At 48.5% G+C, this 11,534-nt stretch overlaps 1 protein-coding gene across 2 annotated transcripts in view; it reads right to left on the bottom strand.

Annotated features, from left to right (window-relative positions):
• Positions 1–1,051: 1,051 nt before the first annotated feature.
• ATF6B (activating transcription factor 6 beta) overlaps positions 1,052–11,534 on the bottom strand; it is a 16,716-nt gene continuing 6,233 nt past the window's right edge. For both annotated transcript variants that reach the window (XM_006875564.1, XM_006875563.1), the window contains exons 6-18: positions 6,010–6,095; positions 5,743–5,878; positions 5,529–5,660; positions 4,949–5,082; positions 3,988–4,173; positions 3,808–3,899; positions 3,123–3,302; positions 2,825–2,932; positions 2,546–2,627; positions 2,282–2,352; positions 1,921–2,032; positions 1,713–1,797; positions 1,052–1,281 (exon numbers count right to left, since the gene is read on the bottom strand). In XM_006875564.1, the coding sequence (XP_006875626.1) occupies positions 1,052–1,281; positions 1,713–1,797; positions 1,921–2,032; positions 2,282–2,352; positions 2,546–2,627; positions 2,825–2,932; positions 3,123–3,302; positions 3,808–3,899; positions 3,988–4,173; positions 4,949–5,082; positions 5,529–5,660; positions 5,743–5,878; positions 6,010–6,095 (1,634 nt within the window). The remainder of the gene's footprint in view (positions 1,282–1,712; positions 1,798–1,920; positions 2,033–2,281; positions 2,353–2,545; positions 2,628–2,824; positions 2,933–3,122; positions 3,303–3,807; positions 3,900–3,987; positions 4,174–4,948; positions 5,083–5,528; positions 5,661–5,742; positions 5,879–6,009; positions 6,096–11,534) is intronic.

The raw sequence follows: 11,534 nt of genomic DNA, 5'->3' as shown, positions 1-11,534 counted from the left end.
GACTGAGACTTGGCCCCTACCCCTTTTCCTGCTCCTGGTCCCCCTAATCCAAATGCACAGCCTGCTCTGCTAGACCTGCTCATGGCCTTCCCTGTCACCTGGATTCTCAAGTCTGTCTCCTCTAGCGTGGGGTTAAGAAGGTATCCCCCCAAATCGCCCTACCCTCCCAAGTACCACCCCCTTCTCCACTGTGGCCCACCTTCCTGGGCTCAAGGCCCTCTGGCCCTCGCTCATATTGTTTGCTTTAGCTGGCTGCCCTGGAAAGTAAGGGAAGGGAAGGAGGGAAGCCTCCAGCACAGGGGACCCAGAGAGGCTGTTCACCCCGAAGGGGAAGGGCGTGGGGTCCCCTGTCCTTCCTGTTTACTCAGACACATTCCAGAGATCTGTATCTTCTGGTCTGTCACACCATGAGACAGCCCAGCCCCCGCTAGACATAGACATACCCATGTTATGGGGTGGGGGCAAGGAGATGACATGAGGTCTGTGATCCCACACTTGCTGTCCTCCCAAGCCAGCTGTGTCTCAGTACTTGGTTCTTTGATGCTGGTCCCCACCCCGCAAACTCCCAGTCTGAGTCAGGAAGGCAGCCACCATTCCTTCAACTCACTCCAAGTTGTTTATTTCATAATAAAAAAGAAGATAAGCAGACACACAAATCTGATTTCCCCCCACCACTCCTCTGTTATGCCCAGTAACTAGCTCTGAAATGCAAAACTTCCCTTGTCCCACCTGGGGAACGAATTCCCGGACCTCCAAAAGACAGACAAAAGAATAATCAGTATGTAGGAGCCCACCCCCAAATTTAAGCTTGCTTAATGCCCTCAAAGGTGGAAGCAGGGAGTGAGGGTCCATAGACATGAGAGGAATCCTATATTCTGAAAAGGGGTGAGGGAAGTGGATCCTCTCACCTCCAAATAAGTGCTTGACCCTCACACCCTGTCTTTCCATGACGGATTGCCCCAAGCCCAGGGAGCAGGGAAATGAGCAATACTCCAGCTTAGTCACCCCTAGCCCCCAGTCCCCAAGTCGAAGTCAATGTGAGTTGCTGAGGTCAGGGGTGATTGAGGTAGAGGGGTTGGTGGGAGGCCTGGTGGGCCTGGCTGGCTGCAGGAGCTGGCAAGGGGCCCCTCGTGGCATTGCCAGGGGTTGGGACCGGCTGCTTTCGGAGTGAGGGGGGCACTGTGGACGTCTTGATGTGAATCACCCTGGTGTCCATGACCTCGCACTCGATCTGCATCATCTCCTCATAGTCCCCTGAGGGCCCCCGGCCTGACAGGGTCTCTGTGAGAAGAGGAAAGTGATGGGAGAGGCGGAGGGGGAGGCCCACAGAGGAGCCAGGAAAGTGAGGTGAGCAGGGGAGAAAGAATGGCGCGGACAGAGTTCAGGGTGTTGAGAAGGCAGGTATAGGAAAAGAAAGTGACATCGATGAGTGCAGTCATATAAGTGAGGAAGCCAAGAGAATAAAAGGAAGTGAGGATTTGGCAACTTCCAGTCTGCCCACCTCTGCCCACATACCCAAGAACCCTGGCTGAAGGAAGACCTTAGTCTTCCTCCCATCTAAGTCTCCTGGACTTTGTTTTTCTCTCCATCTATTTCCTGCTGCTTCTCACCTCTCTGGGATGTTCCTTTCCTCTCCCCAGTTCCCTCCTCAGCTCCCCATGCTGGATCTCCTCCTTCCTTTACTCTCCCACACTCTGTAGGGAATGAATTACCATTGGGGGCCATGGCAGGCATCACCAGGGACATCTTAGGTCGGGAGGTCTTATTGTGGCTGATGGCTGGGAGCAGCAAATGGTCCTGGAAAGTAGAGGGGCCAGGTCTGGAAGGTGGAAGAAAAGACAGCCCCATTCTACACCCTCCCCATGAAGACAGACTGTGGGCAGCCCAGGGGGATGGAGATGGGGCAGGACGAAGACTTACCCTTCGGAAGGAGACAACATAAAACGTGTCTTCCCGTCGGTCAATTGCATCCAGGAACTCCGGTTGGGAACGGTCTGGGTGGCGATAAAGCTGCAGTTGGCCCACAGAACCCCTATGCAGGTGAGAAACAGAATTCAGGAGGGTGTAAGCCCAGGGCTGCTCCTCAGAAACCCTAAACAGGGTCACTATGGGTCAGAACCAACTCAATGGCACTTAACAACAAGCCCAGGGCTCACTAAAGACAGAGGGGAAGAAAAGGAGAGAAAAATAACCATGGGGAGCATGGGCCGCTCCTGGGGGTATAGCTCTTTAGAGTGGAGGCTCCTCACTCAATCAATAAGCACCTCCTTCCTGTACTCACCATTCTGGAGGCCTTGGGGCTCTGGTGGGGACCGCCTTAACTGGAGGCGAATTCTTCCATAGCTGAGACTTCTGGAAGGAGAGGTATCTAAGGATTTGGATAGGGTGAAGGGAAAAGGGAAAGAGATAGACGGACCCTAGAAGCTGATGCCACCTCACACCCATCCTTCCATTTCTCCCTCCACAAGATACCCGTTCAAAATCCCCAGGACGTTTAGCCCTTGTCTTCATGTGGTCAATCTTGAACCAGACCCATCCTTCCTACCTGTCTCTCCTGAGCCCTCTGAGGGAACTTCCGCCGACCTCTCTGGTGGCGCTGGACCCAGCCACTCAACTCATCTGCAAGCCTGGGGAGGCAGGAGGGTTAATGCCGCCAGGCCAGGCCAAGACTCCCACTTTCCATGCCCTCATACAGGGGTGGGACAAGAGGACAAGGAGCGTTAGTGCTTCACCACACAAGGCCATCCACGGAGGGGTTCCAGGGAGGGAGATATGGAGGGAGACAAGGAGGAAGCTCTCAGCCCTAGCCATAAATCCCCCACACCTCAGGGATTCAGTTCGGTTAAAGTGGCGGCAATCAGAGGAGAGGAAGAGCTGGTTCAAGTCTCTCAGTAGCAGGTCCTTGGAGCTCCCAGGGAAGGCTGTTAGGTTCCTGGTGTGAAGCCAGAGGAGACAGCTATCAGAGACTGTCAACACTTCCCCACTGACAGAGAAGGAAGCAATGACAGTGGGAAAACAGATCCGGCTCTCCCCAGAAAGGGCAGTTTGGGTGAAGAAGACTCACTCAGCACCCCTAAACAAGAGGGGCACTTTCCTTCTCTTCTCATTCTTTCTCTTCTCACCTGAAACTGGGTCGGCCTACAGGGCTGGCCTGAGACTCCTCAGGCCCCTGGGAGGAGCCCTGGAGGGGTGTGACCCCATGAACCGGCTCTTGCTCGGAGAACTCCAGTAGGTGCCTCCGGGGTTGAGATTCCTCCCTGCTTCCTCGAGGAGAAACTGGAGCCGATGGAGGTTCACTGATGCTGTGGATGAGGAAGGACAGGATGAAGAGGAATCAGTGTCTGGGTCAGAACAAGGGCTCTACAGACAGACTGCCTGGGCCCCAATCTGCTCTACAAGCTTCTCTTTACCTGTAACATGGGAATGAGAATAGTAGCTGCCCTCATAGGATCAGGAAACATGAGAAAAAGGACAGCACTTCAGTTAAAGCCTACAATTCAGTAAGCACTCAACAGCCACCATTTTTATATTACTATTTATGATAGAGTCCTGGAGTGGGGCTGACAGTTCAAATCCCTCACCTACTCCTTGGACACCCTATACAGGGTCGCTAGGAGTTGGAACCGACTTGACGCCATTTCACAATGACATTTATGAGGGAAATGATGGAGTGAGGGGATGGGTTGGAAATACCAAGGCCACCACAATGCTCTGTGAGTGGATTGAGACTCACCAAAGGGGGCAAACCAGCAGCTGCGACGGGGTACTCTACTACAGAAGGTTCTGGGGTGGCGGGGAGAATCTCACCTGACAGGCCCGAAGTTAAAGGCAATGAAGAGAAGGAACACCATGATGCAGACCACTTTCCTGTTTCCAGACCCTAACTTAAGCTCGCTGTTCTAAGGTGCAGAAGAGACAGAAAGACTGGTGAGGCATCCCAGAGAGCCTATGTTTCCAGTAGCCCCTGCGTCGACAAACCAGCCGTACCTTAGTCAGCAAGGCTTCGAGCTGCCGACGGAGGGCAGCATTCTCCCGGCGTAGCTGCTGGTTGTCCGTTAGCACTGCCTGCAACCTCGCCTCCAGCCCCTGCAAATACTCTTTCTTTTTCCGGCGAGACTGGCAGGCAGACTCCCGGTTCTTAATCATCCGCTGCTGCCGCTTCAGCAACTTTGCCTAGGCACCGGGAGGGTCCAAAAGAGAATGAACGATAGGTGGAGAAGGGAAACATGCCCTCAAAACCAGGGACTACTTCCCCAAAGCTAACACAGCCCTTCCATTGCCTTACCAAGCCCTACCTACACAGCCAGAGGGGGTTTTCCTCTCTACTAAAGGGGGTCTTTCTCTCAACCATTTCCTGCTCCTGTTCCTCAGAGCTGAGAGACTTCCACCATCCTGCTGGAAATGTGGTTCCTTTCCTTGGCAGGACTGCTCCTCAGTCCTTGCTATAATGAATGAGCCCTTTATCCAGGTTCCCCTAGGAAACAGCCTCTCCTGCCCCAACAATGACTAGGACCGTACAGTGTGACTTTCCTGCTTTTGTTTTACTGAGGACCACCCCCATTTCTCCCTCTGCAGTGATGACAAACCTAAGGCCCCTAAAACCTCACAGGGTTAATATTCATATATAAATAGGGGTCTACTCTGACCCCTAGCGTAGTGGTTATGAATTGGGCTGCTAACCTCAAGGTTGGCAGTTCGAAACTACCCGCTGTTCCGTGGGAGAAAGATGAGGCTTTCTGCTCCTGTAAAGATTTGCAGCCTCGGAAACCCTGTGCAGGGTCACTATGAGTCAGAACCCGACTCCATGGTACTTAACAACAACAACTCTGATGCCTAGGATCATCTTAGAGGTCTACTTCCTCACTTCTCAGCTCCTTTTTCCACAGTTATCTTTCATGACAGACCTCCCTCTTCTATGAACTCTAGTCTTCTCTTCCCCAATAGTTACATCCACTTCAGGTGGGCAGGAGTTCCCAGGCATTGGAGCTGGAACGATGCTCTTCCTCTCAGGCCTTGGAAGAGGGGGTGTCGACCCCTCCGGCTGGACTCGAATCGCACTCTGAATAAGGACAACTGGGGACACTGGAGCGGCAGAGCAGAAGAGAGAAGTCAGAGAGACCTGAGTGAGGCCGGGCTCTTACAGCACATCCCTACCTGAGTACCCAGGACTATACAGGCTGCAAAAACCAAGAGCTCCTTGAGATGGCCTCTCTCCTTTTTTTTTTTCTCTTAAAGCTTACTATGAATTAGGCGAAGGTTTACAGAGCAGATCATCAGTTTTAAATGAAAAATTCATACACATTTTGTTCCATCTCATTAATTGAAACCCCCTCAATCAATGTAACGTCACTCATCCCACTTGTTCCTGTGTTGTTTCCATTCTTCCTTCTTTCTCAGCCCTTCTGAATTTGTTCTTAGGGAAGTGCTGCCCTTTTGTCCTTGAAGGCTGACCATTCTATGTTGTACACACTTCACTTGTGGTGTTTCTGCTACAAGCCTATCTACTGCTTTCTCTCCTTCTTCAGTACCTGGGGGCGGCTGGACGAGGTGTTGAAGAAGGACGGTGGTGCTAGGAGGCACAGCTCTGGGAGGCAGTGGGACAGTGGTCAGCATCACGGGTTTGGGCTGCAGTGCTGGCTTCCGTGTGGGCAGGGCTTTCCCTGCAGGAAAGTGGGAGGAGAGAAGATAGATGAGGACTACAGGCCTCTTGTGAGGGACCCTAGGTGTCAGGAGGCCCATTACCTGAGGAACCATCAGGGGACGGACCCATGCTGATCTGGATAGCTCCAAATGAGGGGGTAGGGGCATCTGGCAGGAGGCACCCTGGAGGGGTTGGGGACTCTGTCTTCACTTCTAGTACCTCCTCTCCTATGAGGGCCTATGTGGGGCATTCCGGAGAGATATTAGTCAGGAGTGCCAAGGAGAGAAAGCTAAGAAAGCTCTTATACCATTGAAAGTCAGAGGAGCTCACCAGAATGCCTGGGGAGAGGAAGGGAAGTTGATGCTCACCTGGCTGGGGGACTCTGCTGAAAGCAGGGAAGCCTCAGAGTTGATGGAGGAAGAAGGAGAAACAGGTTCTATTTTGGTCTGTACATCTGTGGGTGGGGGATAGCAGCATGAAACAAACAACTGGGTATCAGATCAATGCTGAAGGGGAAGAAGGTTATGAGGAGGAAACAAAAGACACATTCATTTCTTCTCCTTAAATGACTCCCTGCTACGAGCCCCACTCTTCTCCATCCCAGTCCTTACAATCACTTCAGGTAGGCAGGAGTTCAAATCCCCATAATAAGACTATTTAGGCCAGAGCAGGCAATCCAGGAGGAAGAAGAGACACGGAGCTGCTACTGAGCTGGCACTCCTCCGACCTCTTTGCCTGACTTTTCCTTTCTCCTTCAATGGCTTTTCTGATTTTTCTTGCATTGCTCAATATTCCTCAAGCTGTCTTAGCCTTCTGCTCGCCCCTCTCTCCCTCAGAGATCTAGTCCAGTCATACAGGATTGAGAAGGGGCGTATCTACATTCAAACAGGCCCAAATTCCTATCTTGCTGGGTTTCTACCTCATCTCATCTATTAGAGATTGAGTTTGCTGTTGTTAGGTACCATTGAGTCAGTAGTGACTCATATCCCCCTAAGAGACATGTTGAAGTCCTAACCCCTTAATCCAGTGTATGTGACCTTATGTGATGACATGGGGTTTTTCATTTGTTACCAGTTGGGTCAAGAGAAGCCTGAGAGGAGTAGGGTGAGTCTTAGTCCTAATTCCTTCTGAGTGGTGTCTCCTAAGAAGAGAGTGACAGACGGGGGGAAATACAGATGCCATGTGACAAGAAGCAGATACATCTATAAGCAGTAGAGGAATGAAGGATTACCACAGCCCCCAGAAACTACAAGAAAGGTGCACAGGAGTCGAAACAATAGAGACCCTGACTTGATCTTTTCACCTTCAGAACTGTGAAAAAGTCAGTTTCTAATCTTTAAAGGCACCCACTGTAGTACCTGTTAGACAGTCCTGGGATGCCATGACGCTATCCCACATTATTATCAGCCCTGCCATTCCTGACCGCCCATCTCACTATTCATGCCAACTCAGCTGGCCTTAAACACGATCACACAGCCAGCCTGCTAACTTAAGGCAGCCTCCCTGCCACCTCTGAACCTGCATGTTCTCTGTTCAGAATATCCTGAAGACTTGTTGATTGCCTCAGGAAAACCAATGTTAGGCCCCACACGTTGGTAAAGCAAAACCCATGTGAGCTAGATGCAGCCAAAATGTCACCAGTCAGTCACCTCGGGTCCATAGCACTCATTTTGGTACTTAGTTGCATGGTCAACTAACATTGCTACTTTATAATTGCAACTCAATTTATATTTTTGAATAGATAATACAAAATTCCAAAGGTACAAAAAGGAATTCAGTGAAAACTGAATCTCCTCTTCCCTGTCCGCACCCACCTATGACCCTCCTGAGGTGACCACTATTAGAACTATTTGGCCAGGTGTTATAACCCTCACAAGAGTCTCTAAGAGCAATGAATATGTCTTATGTTTCATGTCTAACAAAGTGATAAATACAGACCCTCAAAAAATACCGAAATTATTTTTGTTGCTGTTAGTACTGTCGAGTTGATTCTGACTCACAGGGACCCCATGTGTTACAGAAGAACTTCTCCACAGGGTTTTCTTGGCTGTAATCTTAATGAAAGCAGATCACCAGGCCTTTTCTTCTACAGTACAACTGGGTGATTCCAAATGACCAGTCTTTAGGTTAGCAGTCAAGTATAAACCATTTATGCCACCTAGAGACCTTACCTAAATACCAGGCGAGGAGCCGACACCGACACCAACACTACCACCCTTCGCAAAGTCACCAAGGACCTTTCTACTGCTAAAGGTTTTTATCCTTATTTTGTAAGTCTTCTTTATAACACTTAGTAATGCACTGGAGAGTAGCTGGCTGCCTCTCCAAATAAGCTCTCCATCCTTTCTTGCCCTGTTCTGTAGTCCAGAAAGAAAATCTGAATGGATGCATCAATAGGCTCCCTTGCCCTCTAAGCTCCTGGCTGGAGTTCAACCAACAGGAGATGTAACAGAGGGCATGAGAGGGGGTAAGGTTAAGTTTCCACTTACCAATCTGAGTGTGCCACCTTTTCCTGCCAATCTCAACTGATACCAATGATTACAAATTGAGGACTAACTCTTAGCAGCCCCTATATTCATTCCCCCTCTATCTCTACATATATGTGTATGTATACATATATATATCTGGTGTGGTGCTGTGGGTTAATGCGCCAGACTGCAAAGCTGTTTGAACTGCAAGGTCGATGGTTGAAGTTCACTAGCTACTTCTCAGAAACCCTATACAGGGTCTCTATGGGTTGGAATCGACTCAACAGCACTTAACAACAACAACACACACATAGAGGGAGCATCAAAAAGTACATAGAAAAGTAGAAGTAAAAGACAATGGATCCTTACAGCAAGGATCATTCCCACCTCCTCCATCTACAGAGTAGACAGGGATGGACAACTTGGACATTGGCTACCCAAAATGGGAGCGTTACAAAGACAAGAAGTGACTGGCTTACAAGCTTTCAATAGGGAACCTAGTTCTAGAGGGTACAGGGAAAGGTAGACTCTCCACTGAGTGGTTTCCAACCTGTCTGGACAGGGCTGATGAAAGGTGATGCGGATAGGACTCTTGTGGTTCAACAGCGAATGACTGCTATCAGGACTGACAGCGAGTATTAGAAACGTAAAGGTAGACGTTTTGTAACTAAAGGAAGTGGTTGATTTTTCAGTCCAGTAGTGGAGGTCCCTGGAACCATCAGGGAGAAAAGCAAAGTGCGGGACTCTATCCAGAGAAGCAGTGAAACCAGGGATGGAGGCCGAGATGATGATGTGGAGAGATGCAGAAGCTGCAAACTCTAGACTCAGGGATGGAGACAGGCTGTGTGCTGCCGGCCAGGGGCAGGCATGCAAGGTGTACCTTTGATGATGCATGCAGGGGATTCTAATCATTGCAATGAAACGAAATACAATAGGATGAATGTAAAGATAATGTTTTCCCATGTAAACTACCACATAACTGACAATAAAAAATAAAAAAAAAAAAAAGATAATGGAACTTTTTGAAGCCCCCACGTACTAAGTTTATATATCCTCACAAAGCTAACAATAATAATTATTATCCCCATTTTTATAATTGAGAAAACAGAGTTCTCAGAGAAGTTAAGTAACTTGTCCCAAATCACATAGCTACTAAGTAATGGAGCCAAGATTTGAACCACAGCCAACATTCTTAACCATTTGCTAGCTTGCCTTTACCATGTGATAATTGATGCTGATCACACCTCCCTTTCTGGACACCTCTACTCAATCCATCTCCAAGATACCATACTCTTCTTTTCCAACTATTTTAGTTCCTTGGTTTCAGGGTGCTTAACTTTATGGAGAAGCTCTGGTAACACAATGGATTATGAGTTAGACTGCTAACCAACAAGGTCAGCAGTTTGAATCTACCAGTTGCTCCGTGGGAGAAAGGTGAGGCATTCTGCTCTCATAAAGATTTACAGCCTCAGAAACTCTGTACAGGGTCGCTATGAGTCTGAACCAGCTCAACGGCATATAACCATCACCATCTTTATGGAAACATGAAGTTTTCCTTGAGGAAACCCTACAAGGAAGTTCTAAGGGTCCCTGGTGGTACCATGGGTTAAGCATTGGCTACTAACCACAAGGGTAGCGGTTCAAGCCCACCAGTCACTCCTCTGGAAAAAGTTGAGGCTTTATGCTCCCATAAAAATTATTTACAGACTCAGAAACCCCTACAGACTGACTGTGAGTCACAATCGATTTGACTGCAGTGGGTTGTGGGGACAGTTCTACTCTGTCCTGTCAGGTTACTAATGAGTCAACATTGATTTAACAGCAATAGGAATGTTCTATTGCCACTTTGAAATCAAGATTGAACAAGTTCAATATCGACTGCATCATCCTCCCTAACAAGAACATTCCTGTTCCTACAGTCTACCCAGCCCAGCAATCCTGGCATCCTCTTTGACTCCCACCTTTCTCCAACACCCAAGGGATCCCTGAATCACATCCGCTCTCCTTCATTCTTTCTCAAATCTGCCTTCTCCTCGGCATCTAAATATTTTTCTCCATTTACTACATGAGCTTATTCCTTGGTCATCCTGCCACCAGTCCTGCCTCTCTGCAATCCACTGTCTCCTCTGCTACCAGTCATCCTCCCAATCACCATTCTCCTGCTTGATTATTCAAAGGTTTCCAATTGCCCACAGATTAAAAGCTGAGTCTTTAGCATGGCAAAGAAGTCCCCTCCTCTACCTACAGTCTCTGTAGCTTCTCCTCACCCACACACTTCACATCCACTTTAAAGGGGTGCAGGTCTCTACACACACACACACACACACACACACACACACACACAAGCACGCACACATGCACGCACTCACACACAGAGCCAGTCCTCACATTTGTCTTCTGATTTCTATGCATCCTTCAAAACTCAGTTCAGAAGCCTTTCCTTCAGGAGCAGGTTCCCGATCCAGCTCCTATCCATGTGAGATGCCTCCCTGATATGGACTGAATTGTGCCCCTGCCCACATATGTGTTGGAATTGTAACTTGCACACATACAGATGCAATCCTACTTAAAGACAGGGTTTTCTTTGGTGTGCTTATGAGATGATACCATCCTAAACCTAAGGAGCAGCACAGACACAGGGAGAAGCAAGCACAAGCAAGGGAAGAGAGAAGCCACGCCACGTGACTATCATAAGGGAACTGAGGAATGATGGAAGAGACAAGGATTTGTCCCCAGAGTTGACAAAGAAAGCCTTCCCCTGTGCCAGTGCCTTGAATGCATTCAGACTCTTAGGCTCCTGAGCTGTGAGAAAATTAGTCTCTGTTCTTTAAAGTCACCCACTTGTGGAAATCACTAAAAAAGAAAATTATAGACCTTGCTGCTGTAGGTTAATGTGCCGGACTGCAAAGTCATTTCAATCGCAAGGTCGGTGGTTCAAGCTCACCAGTCACTCCTTGGAATCCCTATACAGGGTCGCTCTGGATTGGAATCGACTCGATGGCACATAACAACAACATCTCTCATGAACATAGATGCAAAAATTCTCAACAAAATCCTAGCCAATAGAATTCAAGAAAATATATTAAAAAAATGAGACATCATGACCAAGCAAGATTCACCCCAGGGATGCAAGGATGGATGGTTCAATATACAAAAAAACAAAAACAAAAACAATGTAATTCACCACATAAATTTTTTAAAAAGGACAAAAATCACATGATTATATCAATTGATGTAGAAAAGGCACTTGACAAAATCCAGCACCCACTCCTGATAAAACACTAAACAACGCAGGAATAGAAGGAAAATTCCTCCACATAATTAAGAGCATACATACAAAACCAATAGCCAACAGCACTGTCAACAGGGAGAAACTGAAAGCCTTCCCCTTGTGAACAGCAACCAGACAAGGATGCCCTTTATCA

This window comes from Chrysochloris asiatica, unplaced genomic scaffold (genome assembly GCF_000296735.1).
Source record: "Chrysochloris asiatica unplaced genomic scaffold, ChrAsi1.0 scaffold00333, whole genome shotgun sequence".
Taxonomy (NCBI): Eukaryota; Metazoa; Chordata; class Mammalia; order Afrosoricida; family Chrysochloridae; genus Chrysochloris; species Chrysochloris asiatica.
The sequence above is the reverse complement of the archived record's forward strand: the minus strand, read 5'-3'. Positions and strand labels throughout refer to the sequence as shown.